Genomic DNA, 17,407 nt, shown 5'->3' with positions numbered 1-17,407 from the left:
TATGAGCCATGAGCTGAGTACGAAATGGGATGATTCAACACTTCTACCATAACGTGAAGGCCACAGCTCTCTGGACACTGCCCCACCAGTCACCTACAGTATCCACTCTGGCATTCCAGCTGCTTCTGCTCTGGGAAATAAAGAGCAGCTGCTCCTGCAAGAAGCAAGGCCAACACCAGAACCTATATGGCAGGTAGCTCCTGGAAACCAGGTCAATTCGCTCTATAATGAAGCAGATGCTTCACTTAGGGGCCATGTAGAGGAGGGGAAAGGAGGTAACCACTGAGCAGAATGTCGTGGTGGACAAAGACATTCTAACTAACTAATCCTTTCTACTAGAGGAAAAGAGGAATAAATGGAGTGACAGTACAGACACACAGGAATACCTACATGAAGAGAGAACAATTTTTAGGTAGCACCCAAACACAACATAGTTTCTGGTACAGTTATATATGAAAAAAGCTTGGAAGTATATCCTCTAAAAGTTAGCAGTTATGCTCTAGCCCAGTGGTTCTCAACCTTCTGGCCCTTTAAATACAGTTCCTCATGTTGTGACCCAACCATAAAATTATTTTCGTTGCTACTTCATAACTGTAATGTTGCTACATTAGAGTTATGAATCGTAATGTAAATATCTGATATGCAGATATTTGACCCCTGTGAAAGTGACCCCTGTGAAAGGGTCATTCGACCACCAAAGGGGTCACGCCCCACAGGTTGAGAACTGATGCTCTAGCTGGTTTGGCTCAGTGGATAGAGCATCGGCCTGTGGACTGGAAGGTCCCAGGTTCAATTCTGGTCAAAGGCACATGCCTGGGTTGTGGGCTCGATCCCCAGTAGGGGGTGTGCAGGAGGCAGCCCATCAATGATTCTCTCTCATCACCGATGTTTCTCTCTCTCTCTCCCTTCTTCTCTGAAATCAATAAAAAAATATTTTAAAAAAATAGTTAGCAGTATCTCTGGGAATGGGATTATTGGCACCATTATTTTCTTCTTTGTGCTTTTCAATATTTTTCAGACTTTCTAAATGAATGGCTCTAACTATTATATGTGCTCTTTAAAGAAAACAGGTGGGGTGAGGTGAAATGCAGGCTAGGCCTGCTAGGTAGAGTGGAGGCACAAGGGCTTACCTGAATCTTATAGTCAAACTGTTCCCAGTCCCTGAGACTTTTGGAGCTCATGGTGGACTGGTATAGGAGCAACATGGTTATCTAGGAACAAAACAGGAGGCAGTCACTGAGCGGAGCCTGTCTCTCTTCTCACTGCCCACCCCCCACCCCCAAAACCCCTACCCCCACCCCCCAGGCTATTCTGGAGACGCTTCCAAAGCTCCTAGAATTCAGCAGCCCAGGCCACTGCCCCTAAACTGCACTAGGAAACACTCGAGGACTCAATGCCTACGTGCAAAAAGCCATGTGCCAGGATTCCTGCACAGCTAAATACCTGGACTCATGGAACCCTCTAGGCCAGCACCCGGACAGGAGAAGGAATGAAGTAGACTGAGCTAAAAAGAAAAATAGGACAACAGCTGGGTGAGGCCTGATTCCTGCCAGGTCTCCACTGAGGTCCACAGTATTGGTCTAGTAAACTCTGTCACATGGCATGGTCTCCTAGAATCTTTGGGTTAAATTAGCCCCTGCCTCACCAGGTGGCTATCAAAACCTACCTCAAACCTGGACAAGCCCCAGAAATAAAGCCCCCACCATTTCCTCTGGGTTACAAGAAGGCTCTGCAGGTCCCTCTGATGCCACCCTTCCACCCCCAGCCTGGTGTTCTATAGCTACCTTGGCCAGTTCCAGCTCTGACCCCTCCATCACCTTCTGCACTGACACCAGGCATTCCGGGGAAGATGGATGTTTTCGGTTTTCTGTAATGACAAGGTAGGTAAGAGGTGAACTTCCCAGGGGTCATTCCTGAGATCATCAGAACATCTGAGTCAGAGCAGAGTCACTGTCTCTGGTGGAGCTAGAAGATGGAGGGCTCCTTACTCCTATGTCCTCTCTCCCCAACATACATGCTTCCATCTGAAGTGAGCTCTATCCTGGGTCAGTCCAAGGATTACAGGGATAATTCCTGAAGAAAGCAGGCTGGATTCACAGCAGCTCTGGGGCATAGCACTACACTCACCCATCCACGCACAAGCTCCTGCTCAGCCCTACAGAGGAGCCCAAAGATTCCAGGTCACTCTAGACCAGTGGTTCTCAACCTCCCTAATGCCACAACCTTTTAATACAGTTCCTCATGTTCTGGTGACCCCCAATGTCATTGTTACAAATTGAACATAATTAAAGCATAGTAACTAATCACAAAAACAGTATGTAATTATATGTGTTTTCCGATGGTCTTAGGCGACCTGTGAAAGGGTCGTTCAACCCCCAAAGGGGTCGTGACCCACAGGTTGAGAACCCCTGCTCTAGATTCTCCTTCCAGCCTTGGCTGGTGCTGCTCAGTAGTTAGAGAGTCAGCCTCAACACTGAAAGGTTACAGGTTCAATTCCTAGTGGAGGGCATGTACCTGGATTGCAGGTTTGGTTTGATCCCGCCCTAGTTGGGGTGTGTGGGAGGTGGCCAATCAATGTTTCTCTCTTGCATCGACATTTTTCTCTCTCTCTCCCTACTTCCTTCCCTTCCACTCCCTCTAAAACCAATGGAAAAGGTATCCTTAAGTGAGGGTTAACAAAACAACACAACAAAAAAAGACTTTCCTTCCAACTGAGGTCACAAAGGAAGCCTGCAGCTGAGTCATATGAGGAAGACTGGGGATACTTGGTTCTTATGCTGCCAGAGTGTCTGGGCTCAATTACTAATACCTTGCTTTAAATCCATTCTCACCTTTCCTTTAATTCTCTGGAGGTGGAGAAAGCAGATAATGAGCACTGTGCCAGAAGCTTTGCATGTGATCTTATTTACTCCACCCATAACCTAGAGTAATTATTATTATTTCCATTTTATAGACCTTTCTATATCCAGAAAGGTCACCCAGCAGTGAGTAGAAGGGCCAAAATCTCAACTTAAATCTGCCTCTGCCCTTATACCAGTGGTCGGCAAACTCATCAGTCAACAGAGCCAAATATCAACAGTACTTCTTCAAAATAGACTCACCCAGGCTGAAAACCGACTTCTGCGCATGGGCCACAAAGTTACAATCGCATTGTATGTGCGCGCCCGTGTGGTATTTTGTGGAAAAGCCACACTCAAGGGCCAAAGAGCCGCATGTGGCTCGCAAGCCGCAGTTTGCCGACCACGGCCCTATACCTATTGCCTAAGCCAGTGGTCGGCAAACTCATTAGTCAACAGAGCCAAATATCAACAGTACGATTGAAATTTCTTTTGAGAGCCAAATGTGTTAAACTTAAACTATATAGGTAGGTACATTGTTATTAACTTAATTAGGGTACTCCTAAGGCTTAGGAAGAGCCACACTCAAGGGGCCAAAGAGCCACATGTGGCTCGCGAGCCGCAGTTTGCTGACCACTGGCCTAAGCAATTAATTTAAAGTTACCCAAGAAAAATGTTTTTCTTGCAAAGAGAATAACATACATGCCTCCCTGTCCTCCATCTCCTTGCAGGTGAGGAGTCCTAAAAACTGACCCTCTGGCTGTACCTGGAGCTCGAGAAGAGCTCTGGGACTGAAGGGACACTCTTCTTGCCCCAGCTAGTGTGAGCATCACCAGACCCCAGGAAGCTGACCGGGTTGTATTCATCTCTGTGGTACAGAGTTGACAGCCCTGGGCCTTTGCCCCTACAGATACCTATTAACTGGTTCCTCTGGACTCTCAAGAGCTGAGGAAGCAGCTCCTTCCCAGCTAGATAAGAAAGTACTTACTCTGCAGAAAACTGCACACGAAGTCCAGTCTCTCTGGCACTGGCTGTTGCACGATTTGCTGACCCTCCTCAGTGCTGTGGCTAGAAAAAGAGCAAGCATTAGGAACAGAGCACTTAGCAGTCCTTCCCTCCTTGCTACTACATCACATACTACCTTCCCATTTCATCAGGCTTGGTCTGCACTGGATTTGGGAAGGAACCTGACCAGACACTAGAGGGGAGAAGATACCAAGGCACCATTTACTCAGAAGAACTATGTAGGGGATGGCACGTGGAGACTTGGGCATGAGGTCCCTCTGGAGAGAGCACTCTGACATCCCATTTGTGAATACAGTAATGCACCACTTAACGACGAGGACACGTTCTGAGAAATGCATTAGTAGGCAATTGCATCGCTGTGCAAACATCACAGCGTGCACTTACATAAATGTAGACGGTGCTGCCTACTACACACCTCGGCTATGATTAACCTATTGCTCCTGGGCCACAAGCCCGTACAGTGCAGACTACTAACAGTGTAACAAGGCACGGTGTTTTTTAAAAAACTTAGTAAGTAAAACAAGTATACTCTAAAATAACGATAAATAGTAAATACCTAAAACAGTTTACTATCAAGTATTGTGTACTGGACATAACTGTGTGTGCTACACTTTCATACCACAGGCAGGACGGGTTTGTTTACACCAGCATGACCACAAACACATGAATAATGCACTGCACTATATGGCATTACAATGGCTGTGATGTCACCAACAATTTTCAACCTTTTTCATCTCATGACACATATAAAATAATTAGTAAATTCTGCAGCACACCAAAAAACATATTTTTTGCCAACCTGACAGAAAGACTAGGTATAATTTTGATTCACTCACACCAGTCGGCTATTGTTGTGTGGACTGTTGTCATTTTTATTTGCTAATCTAAGGGAAAAGAAGTCAGAAGTGCCCCTGACTAAATAGTCAGGTATTGCACATTTTCAAAATTCTTGTGGCACACAGCTGAAAATCACTGCACTAAGCAATAGGAATTTTTCAGCTCCATTATAATTTTATGGTGCCACCATCGTAGATGTGGTCTGTCTTTGACCGAAACATCATTTATACAGCATAGCTGTATTTTTTAAAAAAGCACATTTTGAAAATACTATTGAGTAATTATTTCAGTAACCATTTCATAATTTAGTCCTAAGTATTATATTCAATAACTGTCATGGATAAAGCCTTAGAAGGCAATGAATTAAAGTGTCAGGATATTAAGTAGAGATTTTAAAGAATGACAATTCTGATTATTTTGGACTCTCCGATGTGTGGAAGAAGCTAGTGATAGAAATGTCTAAAAGAACAGCACAGAGTAAGTATATATTGGTTTATATATAGATCCACGTATGAATACAATAAATTTGTAAGCATTAAAAAAAAGCACTGTGGGAAGAGGGTCAAAAGTTGATGGAGGCAGCAGAGACAAATGGGAAGCTAAGTTCAACAATTAGGAAAAGCTCAAGTAAAGGGCAAAGATCAGGACACCTAGGAAACCTGGCGAGAATGAGAGTGAGAGAGGATGATGGGAAGGGGAAAAAACAGGTCGAAGAACTGAAAGAATCAGAGGGAACAAGGCCCTGAAGTGACAGAGCAAGGTTCAACACACTAGGCTGAAGGCTGAGGTAGCAAAAGCCTCGCAGAGGCCAGAACAAGGGACAATCACTTTTGATCTGTGGCTGTCGCCGAGCTGATTTAGCTGGAGGGAAGCCTAATACAGAGAGAGCAATGAGGGCTGGAGGCAGCAGAGGGAGCTCTCACACAGCCCAGGCTCCTAGCTCCTGGGGCTCAGTCTAACAGCGGTTTCATTTTCAGAGGTGAAGAATCTTCAATAATTAAAAGGTCTCTTGCTCCTCAGAACTTCAATCTTCAGGTTTCAACCAACTTTCTGGAAGGCAGGGAAGGCCTTAGATACAGTGGTTCTCAGCCTTCCTAATGCCACGACCCTTTAATACAGTTCCTCATGTTATGGTGACCCCCAATTTCATTGCTACAAATTGAACATAATTAAAGCATAGTGATTAATCACAAAACAATATATAACTATATATGTGTTTTCTGATGGTCTTAGGCAACCCCCATGAAAGGGTTGTTCGACCCCCAAAGGGGTCGCGACCCACAGGTTGAGAACTGCTGCCTTAGAACCTTCCAGTGCCAGACATCCGGAAAAGCACAAGAGGTAATCAAGCCAAGACTGTGAAAATAGCTCCTTCTGTCTCCCACGTGATTAGAAAGGCTTCTTCCAAGTGAACCTCCCCACAAGAAGCATTCTGGGTAGCTAGTCCATGATTAGGGACACCTGCAAAGGCTTCAGGAGATGCTAATCTCCTCACAGGCTCCTGCAGGAGCCCTCTTCCCTACCCACCTACAATCTGGAATGCTGTGACTCCTTGCCTCAGTGTAGAGCAGTAATTTACCTAGTATATTCCATTAGGTAAAAAATTAAGCGTGTTCTCGGGTTAAATGTTTGAGAAATACTAGGTTAAACCAAACTAAACATTTTCTACATAAGAGGATATAACATGCATTATTTCCTAATCACATTTCATCACAAAAGCATTTATTTTCCCCACTGGGCCTCTGGGATAAATAAAGCTGCATAAAACATGCTTTGGAAAAGCCAAGACTACATTCAAGACTCTTCTCTGGCAGGAAACCATTCAGAACCACTGCTAGTCACACCTCCATCCTCCTTCTTCTCAAGAATTCCTACAGCACTCACGGACACAACTGCATCATTTATAACTGACCACTCTAACTGTGCAAGTTGAAAGCCAGGAATATATAGCAGGTGCTCAGTTATGTGCTGACTGACAGGTGAGGGATGCTTTATGCTGGGAAGAGTACAAGTCAATGTCGGTAAGACAAATGTCAGGGCTTTCGTTTCCTGATAAAATGCCTCCACTAAACTTTGCTATTCAAGCCCCAAGATGGGACAGCCTTTTTGCTTCTATTCACACAAAGAACAGAAAGAGAAACTTGTCAGAGTGGTTGACTCCAATTATTTTCCAGAGGGAAGGCCAAGTGGCTAAGGAATAAGCCCTGTTCAGTTCTCACAGCTTCTACAGGCCACCAACCTGCCATCCTCCACTTCCTTCCTCTGAGGACTAGGCATCTGATTTAGGTTAGCAACAGTAGCAGCATCAAAAATGTAACAGGCAGAACACATCCACCAAAAATTCCCAAAGGAAGTTGGTCTGCATTATCCTGGATCTGAGATGGAGATTAGGGTTAGCCTGGGATTTCAACAGCCCCTCCCTCTAAAGCAATCTCTCTCTCTCTCTCTCTCTCTCTCTCTCTCTCTCTCTCTCTCTCTCTCTCTCTCTCTCTCTCTCTCTCTCTCCCTCCTTCTTTCCCTCCCCCTCTCCTAAAGCTCAGGCAGCATGTTACAGAACAATTTGGAAGGTGAGCATCTTGAATTTTTGAACTCCCTATGAAAATTTCCCAGCACGTTCTAAGCCTAAACAAAGGCACACATGGATACCCCTGGATAAATCTACTGTTCTTGTCATCAGGCCAATATTTATCTTCTCAAAAGCAAAAGTTCCTTGATCTATTACTCTTAAGTCAGAAAAAAGCAGGCTGTACCCTATTGTATGTCATAACATGAAGCATATTATACCTGGCTGCTTCTCTTTTAGTGAAGTTAAAATTGAACAGTGAAGTAGGTACTACCAGCCTAATGCTTTTATTGGCCATTGATGTTGGTTGCCTAGATCTATCATTTCATTAAGGTTTGCAAAATAATTACTTTCACTAAGATTAGCTGCAAAATGCTGATTTATAGGTGGTACCTAACTCCACCTATAAAGTAGTCTTGCAAAAATATCTTATACTTACAGCCATAAAGATTTAATTTAAAAATAAACAAACCCTGCCCTAGCCGGTTTGGCTCAGTGTATAGAGTGTCAGTCTGTGGACTCAAGGGTCCCAGGTTCGATTCCAGTCAAGAGCCCATGCCTGGGTTGTGGGCTCAGTCCCCAGTGGGGGACATGCAGGGGGAAGCCAATCAATGATTCCCTCTCATCATTGATGTTTCTATCGCTCTCTTCCTCTCCCTTCCTCTCTCTGAAATCAATAAAAATATATATTTTTTAAAAACCCTGAAAAAAGCAAATCAAAAAATCTTAACCCAAACAGATCTAATTACTGTTTATAGGCAACAGTGGGAAGAGAACATGTAAAGCAGCATCATGATGATATAATTAACAAAATCCAAGTTAGAGGAAATTCTATAGGACCAAAAAAAGGGGAGTGTTGGGGAATGGAGTAGAAAACAAGACTTGTGGGAGGAGATGGCCCTGATAAAAGCTCTTCAATACCAAAGCTAAAGATTTAGAACTCAAACTCCTGGCAATGACCAGTAAGTCACTGAGGCTCATCAGCTGTGGAGTATCACAACAAAAGGATGGGAGGAAGGTTCCTGAGATCACATGTGCAGGAATGCCCTGGAATAAGGGCAGGTTAGAGAAGAATGACATCACAAGGGCCTGGTATCCAGAATTAAGCAGAAGGAAGGATGTGAGAAATCTTCTAAATCAGCGGTCGCCAACCGGTGGTCCGTGGTTGGTGACCGCTATTCTAAAGGACAGACTGAGAGGATGGTGACTGATTAGAAATCAGTGCCAAGGAGAGGAAAGAATTCAAATTGATGTTGAAAGGTCGTGCCCTGATAACTGGGAGAAAAAATGGTAGCATCTGTATGAAAATAATAGTGGCTCCTTTCAGAGGTACTAAGGCAGGTGTTGGCAGACCACAGAGATTTTTTAAAAATCCTAAAAGACATCCCATTACCAATAAACATTTCAAAAGATACATTCAAAAGATTTTGAAAAAAACCACTAGCAAACCTATCTGTCCTGAGTTACTCAGCCCTGCTAGTCTTTACTGATGGAGAATATCAACTACATTTTCATTCGCTATTTACTCATCCAACAAACATTAATTAAAATCAATGTACTGTCTTGCCCTAGCTAGTTTGGCTAAGTGGATAGCGTCGGCCCTCGGACTAAAGGATCCCGGGTTCGATTCCAGTCAAGGGCACCTACCTCGGTTGCAGGCTTGATCCCTGGCCCTGGTTGGGGTGCATGCAGGAGGCAACCAATCAATGTGTTTCTCTCACATCAGTGTTTCTCTCTTCCCCTCCCTTCTACTTCCCCTCTCTGTAACAACCAATGGAAAAATATCCTCGGGTGAGGATTAAACAAAAAAAATAAAATAAAATCAATGTACTGTCCTAAGCTAGCTATGAAGGACACAAGATAAATTATACCTAGTCCCTAACTCAGTTCCATCTTCTTTCCCTGTCAATGAGCTGTTGTCTATGAATGGGTGACCAAATTTCTTCACAGATGCTGAATCCCTGACCCTACCTGCCACATAAACACCCTCAACTCTTCTATCCTTGGCCTAGGGGTTCAGTCTACTGTGCTATCTTCTCTATCACTGTACCTCCAAATCCTTATATTGTGGACGTCCTCTACTTTTGTTTGTAGCACAAAGAAGTGAGAGAAGGTCAGTTTTGTCTTCCATAATCCCTGGAAGTTGATGATACAGGAAAAGGGATGAATTATGTGAGTTTAATAACTAGGTTATAGCTTGACCCATCTTTGCTTGGTTCCAGAGGAGGCTCCACTCCATTATTTCTCCATAACTGTGAGCTTCAATGAAAATATGTGCTAAAGACACAGTTATAAAAAGGCCCTAACTAGCCCTAACCGGTTTGGCTCAGTGGATAGAGCATCGGCCTGCGGACTGAAAGGTCCCAGATTCGATTCCCGTCAAGGGCATGTAACTTGGTTGCGGGCAACATCCCTAGTAGGGGGTGTGCGGGAGGCAGCTGATCCATGTTTCTCTCTCTCTCATTGATGTTTCTAAGTCTCTATCCCTCTCCTTCCTCTCTGTAAAAAAACCAATAAAATATATTAAAAAAGAAAAAAAAGGCCCAAACTAGAAACCTGGCTACAGGACAACAAACAGCTTATCAAATGCTAATTAACCTCACAAAGCAAGGTAACAAGGCAGGTGAATGCCAATAGAAAAGCTTTAATGGCTGCATATATGTGCTTTGCTAACAAATTAGAGATGAGATTTTTAAGTGCTTCTTATTTCCCTTAAGTACAAGAGCTTCCCCTTTCTTCTTAGCCCTTCAGGATGCAAAGGAGGCTTGTGAGATAAGGATGAGTCACAGAAAGAGAGTGTAGAAGATTCCTATTGAGATAAGACAGGGAGCCCCAGAGCAGGCTCTTGGGATAGTGTGAGAGCACAGGGACTTGGAGGTTCTTCTGCGCCAGAGGAAGGAAGCCTTAAGGTGGAACAAGAGTGAAACTTCTCCCATAGAGAACCATGGTGACTGGAGGATGAGGTCAACATGTTCTTGCCTCTGGGCCCACAATGGCTTATGCCATCCCAATACTGTCGACGCTTTCTGGTCACAGAAGTCACCAAGGCAAGGGAGCAAATGGCAGTCCCCATTCCAGCACACAGCTTTGCTTGAGAAGCCCGAGAGAGATGTGATGCACACTCACATGCTGCCAATGATCTTGATGAAGACACTGCAGTCCTGCAGCTGCAGCAAGGCCTCCACAGGGTCAGCCACATGCAGACCATTCACCTGTGAGACAAAGGAAGAGCCCAGAGAAACTGTCATAAGTACCAGAGCACCGTGGTTCATGCCTTCCCCAGATGCTGACAATTCTCTGCTCACTGCAAGTGCCTGTAGTTGTGTGACTACAGGAATAAAGGAACAGATGATTCTAGGATTTTTAATTTCAGCATAAGAATGCTGCTGCACCCACTAACCCAGTGACAGCCGCCTGGAGCTGCCATCAAAATCCTTCCTTTGGCTTCAACTAAATAAGAACTTAAATTCTCCTAGGATGTTCTAGCTCTAGGGGTATACTTAAATGCAATTAGGCATAAAATGGTTCTGGAAGGATACACAAACTGGTACCACCATTGCCTCTAGAGAGAAGAATATGATGGCTGGGGGACAGAGGGGAAAAAAGAAAGGCTTCTTATATTATAGCCCTTTGTAACTCTTAAATGGCATAAACCTTTGTAGTTCAAATCTTTACATTTATAGCCCTCCGTGTCTCCTGAATTTTGAAATATTTGAAACTTATATTGAATATACACTCCCACACAGATATAAAATTTTGTTATTAATGTATGCTTAAAATTCCTTCCAGACATAAAACTTTGGCTGAGGGAAGTGGGAGAAATGATGGGGAACAAGATGGTAAGAGAAAAAAGGGGGGTCAGGGCTGGTTTGGCTCAGTGGATAGAGCATTGGCCTGTAGACTGACGGGTCACGGGTTCAATTCTGGTCAAGGGCACATGCCCAGGTTGCTGCTTTGATTCCAAGTGTAGGGCGTGTAGGAGGCAGCCAATCAATGATTCTCTCTCATCACTGATGTTTCTATCTCTCTCCCTCTCCCTTCCTCTCTGAAATCTATCTATAATAATAAAAGTGTAATATACTAATTAGACCGGATAGCCAAACGACCTTCCGAACGTCATTCTGGATGTCCTTCCAGATGAAGATGCAGCGGCAGGGGCCGCAGCAGAGGCAGTTTGGGGTGATCAGGCAGGCAGGCGAGTGGTTAGGGGTGACTGGGTGGGCAGACAGAGTGGTTAGAGGTGATTCAGCAGGCAGGCAAGTGGTTAGGGAGAATCAGGCAGGTAGGTGAGTGGTTAGGGGCAATCAGGCAGAGTGGTTAGTGGCAATCAGGCAGGTGGGCAGGTGAGCAGTTAGGAGCCTGTGGTCCCGGATTTTGAGAGGGATGTTTGACTGCCAGTTTAGGCCAAATCCCATGGCTGTCGGATATCCCCCAAGGGGTCCCGTATTGCGAGAGGGTGCAGGCTGGGCCAAGAGACACCTCCCATGCACAAATTTTGTGCACCGGGCCTCTAGTGTGTGTGTGTGTGTGTGTGTGTGTATGATCTCCTTAAAAAAAGAAAAGGGAAGTAAGGAAAAGAACTTGAAACTACAAAGAACAACTCACTAATTCTAATTCAATCCCCTGTCCCCTTTCTTCGGCTTTAGGCAGGCATCCATCTAAATCACTCTTTACAATTAGAAACTTTGCCAGAAGTCACACGCAAATGAATCAGGTACACAAGTTATTCAACTAGCATGTATGGTCAAATGTGAAAATCCTCATGAATTTCACAGGCACCAAGTTCACCAGGCTGAAGTTTAGCTTTGTATTGTATTACCTTAGGAAGGAAGGGTTTACTAAGTCAATGACCTTGTATAAGACTGAGGAAAGAGGGAGACTTAGCCTGCTTAACGAGGTATTTTAAAGAACTTTAGGATAGTGGTTATATGTAAATAATAGATTTTATTATTTATAAACTAGAGGCCCGGTGCATGAAATTCGTATATGGGGGAGGGGGGCCCTCAGTTTGGGTGCACCCTCTCCAATCCGAAACCCCTCAGAGGATGTCCGACTGCCGGTTTAGGCCCAATCCCTAACTGGCAGTTGGGCATCCCTCTCGCAATCCGGGACTGCTGGCTCCTAACCACTAACCTGCCTGCCTGCCCAATCACCCCTAACTGCCCTCCCCTGCCGGCCTGATAGCCCCTAACCACCTTTGCCTTGGCCCCGCCACCGTGGCTTTGTCCGGAAGGCAGGGCGATCGGAAGATGTATGGTTGACCAGGTCTAATTAGCATATTACCCTTTTATTAGTATAGATGTGCTTTTAAAACATATTTTATTGTGTGTTTTTTTTGTTTGTTTTTTTAAAATATATTTTTATTAATTTTTTACAGAGAGGAAGGGAGAGAGATAGTCAGAAACATCGATGAGAGAGAAACATCGATCAGCCGCCTCCTGCACATCCCCCACCGAGGATGTGCCCGCAACCCAGGTACATGCCCTGGACTGGAATCGAACCTGGGACCTTTCAGTCCGCAGGCTGACGCTCTATCCACTGAGCCAAACCGGTTTCGGCGTGTTTTGTTTTTTTTACAGAGAGGGAGGGAGAAGGATAGAGAGTTAGAAATGTCGATGAGAGAGAAACATCGATCAGCTGCCTCCTGCACACCCCCCACTGGGTATGTGCCCACAACAAAGGTACATGCCCTTGACCGGAATTAAATCTGGGACCCTTGAGTCTGAAGGCTGATGCTTTATCCACTGAGCCAAACTGGTTAGGGCTAGATTTGCTTTTTAAACAACACTGAGCTGGGAGCGCCCAGACAAAGATTTTGGGTCCATCTCCTCCACTAACTTGCCAGGAATCTTTGGAATCAACTTTTTGTCACTTGCCAAGAGACTATAATCCCTACCTTATCTACCTTAAAATATCAGTGTGGTTTCAAATGGGATTATGGATACAAAAACACATAAAAAGCATGGAATGCAAAGCACTATTATTGTTAATTAATTTACAATAATGAAGTAGATCCAGTAAGACTTATACGTCTCAGCAGTTACATTAGCTGCATACAATGGAGAATCAAGAGGATGAAAATAAATAAATAAATAAATAAATAAATAAATAAATAAATAAATGATTCAGCTACAAAAATAATAGTATTTATTTTGGTTAAACACTTTTATGTTAAAAGCAATTTCTAGCACTGGCCGGCGTTGCTCAGTTGGTTGGAAAGTTGACCCATACACATAAAGGTGGTGGGTTCAATTCCCAGTCAAAGCACATACCCAAGTTGTTGGCTCCATCTCCAGAGGCAACAGATGAATGTTTCTCCCTATCTCTTCCTCTTCCTTCCTCTCTCTCGAAAATCAATAAAAACATATCCTCTGATGAGGGTTAAAAAAACAACAAATAAAACCCACTTGTAGATGGATCTAAGTTAATATAGGTTAATTTTAAAAGTGTAGAATATAGCCCAGCTGGCGTGGCTCAGTGGTTGAGCATTGACCTATGAACCAGGTTGTCATGGTTCGATTCCCAGTCAGGGCACATGCCCGGGTTGTGGGCTTGACCCCCAGTAGGGGGTGTTGCAGGAGGCAGCCAATCAATGATTCTCTCTCATCACTGATGTTTCTATCTCTCTTTCTCTCTCCCTTCCTCTCTGAAATATACATATATACATATACATACATACATATACATAATACATACATATATATATATATATATATATATATATTTTAAAGTATAGAATATAAAATATGACCTCTCACTGAAGTCTTAAAGACAATATATTAAAACCATCTTTTGAAAAAAAAGCTTAATCTAGTTAGGAATGACCAGTGTGTGTAAATTTTCTGAGAAAACTCTGAATACTCCAGGCCAAGATCTCTTTGTACCTACTAAAAATGAAGAGACTGCCAACACTTAAGCATCCAAAAACCATCTCCCTTTAATACCTGCAATGTAGGTAAAATATTCAAGGGCTATGAAAGCTTGTTCACTAACAAGTATGAAAGATCACATCAGCTGATTTAAATCACTTAAGGAATGTGGATTCATCTAATACCAATCCTATATAATAAAAGGCTAATATGCAAATTGACCGAATGGCTGAACGAGTGGTTGCTATGATGCGCAGGGAGAGTGCTGCTAAGGCAGAAGCTGGGCTCCCGGCTGGCAAGCGCAGTGGTGGTGGCAGGAGCCTCTCCCGCCTCCACGGCAGCGCTAAGGATATCCGACTGCCAGGATATCTGCTCTGGGCCTAAGCTGTCAGTCGGACATCCTCCGAGGGCTCCCGGACTGCAAGAGGGCGCAGGCCAGGTTGAGGGAAGCCCCCTCCCCAGTGCATGAATTTCGTGCACCGGGCCTCTACTTAAGTAATAATCCAGCAATAGTTTCTTTCATAGATATAAAAATGTATTTTCTCCTGGTGCATTATTTTGCTCTCAAATGAGAAATCATTGGAAGGCTGAGGAAATGGAGAAGCTCTTTCATCTCTAATCAGGGTAAAAAACATGCAAGTAAGGGCCTAGCTCAGGGCAGAACACAAGAACTGTCTATCAGGCTTTTGGGGTTGCTTAGGTTGTTGAATCTTAAAGTTCCCTATTCTCACCTGATCCAGCCTGGCTCAACGGTTGAGCATTGACCTATCAACCAGGAGGACATGGTTCTATTCCTGGTCAGGGCACATGCCCGAGTTATGGGCTCAGTCCATGCAGTAGGGGGCGTGCAGGAGGCAACTAATCAATGATTTGCTCTCATCATTGATGTTTCTATCTCTCTCTCCCTCTCCCTTCTTCTCTTAAATCAATAAAAAAAAATATGTAACAAAATTTTTATTTAAAGTTCCCGATTCCCTATAACAACTTATTAATTGTTGGCACAGATTAATTTCAAGCTACTTGCTAAGTAAAATATATTTATTTTTACATTACAAAATAAATTACTGAAAATTTGGAAACCCAAAAAACTCCACTCATTCAAGTATTTTAATACACGCACTTTCAGTATGTATTTCTTTCTAATCTTTTCTCCCTAAGTCATTTTTTTAAAAACCGCAGTTATAATGATCACATGTGTATATCTGTGTCCTAAACCAGCAGTCGCCAACCAGTAGTCCATAGACCACTGGGGGTCCATGAGGTCCGAGGGGTTGGCGACCGCTATTCTAAACCACTCTTCTCAATAACATATTATTTTATGCTGCTAGTGTCATAAAATCCACTGTAGCTGCCTACCTTTTAAATTGTAAATATACTTTAATGCATGTTCATGGTGATTTTTGAGGAAATTATACAAGTATTTGCTGTTAAATAAAACTAGTTTTGTGTCTGTTCTTCTCTGTAACAGCAGTAGTCACTATAAAAACAAGCCTAGGACCTAAATAAATAAAAAGATAAACTGATCAACTTAAAACAATGTAGCTAAAGGATCCCCAATATTCACATAAGGCACGGAACTACAGACATAGCTCATGGTCCCCCACACCCAGCTTTTTTTTGCGGGGGGGGGGGGGGGGGGGGTGAAGGGAAGAGAAGGAAGAGACATTGTTTCTAATACATACATAAAACATTGAAATGTAATATAAATACAAAATGTATTAAATATAAATATTTTTAAAACCATTTTAAATAATACAACTACACAACTAAAATTTGTATCTATTTCAGAAACTGAAGACTGAGAATGCATGTTTTGTACATTAAATACATATCACTTGACTAGATATTTGATGCTGTCTTATAAAATCCACCCTATTTGGAAATTAAAAATTCATTTCCTTTGCCCTAACCGGTTTGGCTCAGTGGACAGAGTGTCGGCCTGGGGACTGAAGGGTCCCAGGTTCGAGTCCAGTCAAGGGCATGTACCTTGGTTGCGGGCACATCCCCAGTAGGGAGTGTGCAGGAGGCAGCTGATAGATGTTTCTTTCTCATCGATGTTTCTAACTCTCTATCCCTCTCCCTTTCTCTCTGTGAAAAATCAATAAAACGTTTTAAAAAGAAAAGATCAGGGACCTTTAAAAAATAATTCATTTCCTTTAAAATATTCTATATATATTTCTTTAAGTTAGCTCTTTAATTGGCTAGCTGATCCATCGTCAGGGTGACTACTAAAATACCTTGTACCAAACAGCATGCCCAAGCAATATTTTAAGTTTCAGGAATTATTTATTCAGATACTGGACTAAATGGTTGTGTGTATGTATGAAATGTTTTTTACACACATTATATCAATAGCCTCAGAATAACCCCATGTGGTATTATTTCCACTTTTATTTAAAATGTTTTTATTGATTTTTAGAGAGAGAAGAAGGAAGAGGGATAGAGATAGAAACATCAATGATAGAGAAACATCAGCAATCAGCTGCCTTCTCCACACCCCCTACCGGGGATCGAGTCTAAAACCTGGAATCAAACCAGTGGTCTCTTGGTTCCTGAGTCAATACTCAACTACTGAGCCACACTGGCTGGGCTATTTCTTCTTCTTTTTTTTTAATTTCAGAGAGGAAGGGAGAAAGACATAGAAACATCAATGATGATGAGAGAAACAGTGATCAGTCCTGCACATCCCCTACTGGGGATCAAGCCAGCAATCCAGGTATGTGCCCTCACGGAGAATCAAACCATGACCTCCTGGTTCATACATTGACACTTAACCACTGAACCACACCAGCAAGACAGGGCTTTTTCCAATTTTAAAATGAGGTGCTGAGAGACTAAGTAACTTGCTCTAAGTCACACAGGCCAAAACAATGATTCTAAGCCAGACTGTCTGGCTCCAAGGCCCATGCTTATCATCACTACACTCAATGGCCTCTATGGTTACTCTGTAGCTCTAAATTCCCAGTGCTTAGTATTATTTTTTTTTAATTTAGTATTGTCTCAAGCAGAAAGTATATGAAAATACCTAGCAGAAGAATTTTGATGATGTAATCAAGAAGGCAATAGGAGAATAATCGAAGAAGACAAAACATGGTAAAGAGAGCAAGGAGAACCTTGCCCTACAATTCAAGGCTTTTGAAGACCAAAGTTCAGTGCCAACACTTTTAGTCAGAAAAATCCACAGGGAGCAAATGAGGATGGGTTTCCATGCCACCTGTAGCAACTCTTCCCATGGCTGAAGGGGAATATGTACCTTAGGGCAGCCTCTCCAAACC

At 43.2% G+C, this 17,407-nt stretch overlaps 1 protein-coding gene across 17 annotated transcripts in view; it reads right to left on the bottom strand.

Annotated features, from left to right (window-relative positions):
• Positions 1 to 17,407, bottom strand: part of NUMA1 (nuclear mitotic apparatus protein 1) — a 92,894-nt gene that overhangs the window by 18,252 nt on the left and 57,235 nt on the right. For 12 of the 17 annotated variants that reach the window (XM_059708577.1, XM_059708576.1, XM_059708575.1 and 9 more), the window contains 4 exons: positions 10,390 to 10,475; positions 3,826 to 3,905; positions 1,785 to 1,867; positions 1,131 to 1,211 (listed from right to left, as the gene is read on the bottom strand). In XM_059708577.1, coding sequence (XP_059564560.1) covers positions 1,131 to 1,211; positions 1,785 to 1,867; positions 3,826 to 3,905; positions 10,390 to 10,475 — 330 coding nt within the window. The remainder of the gene's footprint in view (positions 1 to 1,130; positions 1,212 to 1,784; positions 1,868 to 3,825; positions 3,906 to 10,389; positions 10,476 to 17,407) is intronic. The other 5 variants (XM_059708589.1, XM_059708588.1, XM_059708587.1 and 2 more) reach the window with 1 other exon arrangement.

The sequence above is a fragment of the Myotis daubentonii genome, chromosome 9 (assembly GCF_963259705.1).
Source record: "Myotis daubentonii chromosome 9, mMyoDau2.1, whole genome shotgun sequence".
Lineage (NCBI taxonomy): Eukaryota > Metazoa > Chordata > Mammalia > Chiroptera > Vespertilionidae > Myotis > Myotis daubentonii.
The sequence above is the reverse complement of the archived record's forward strand: the minus strand, read 5'-3'. Positions and strand labels throughout refer to the sequence as shown.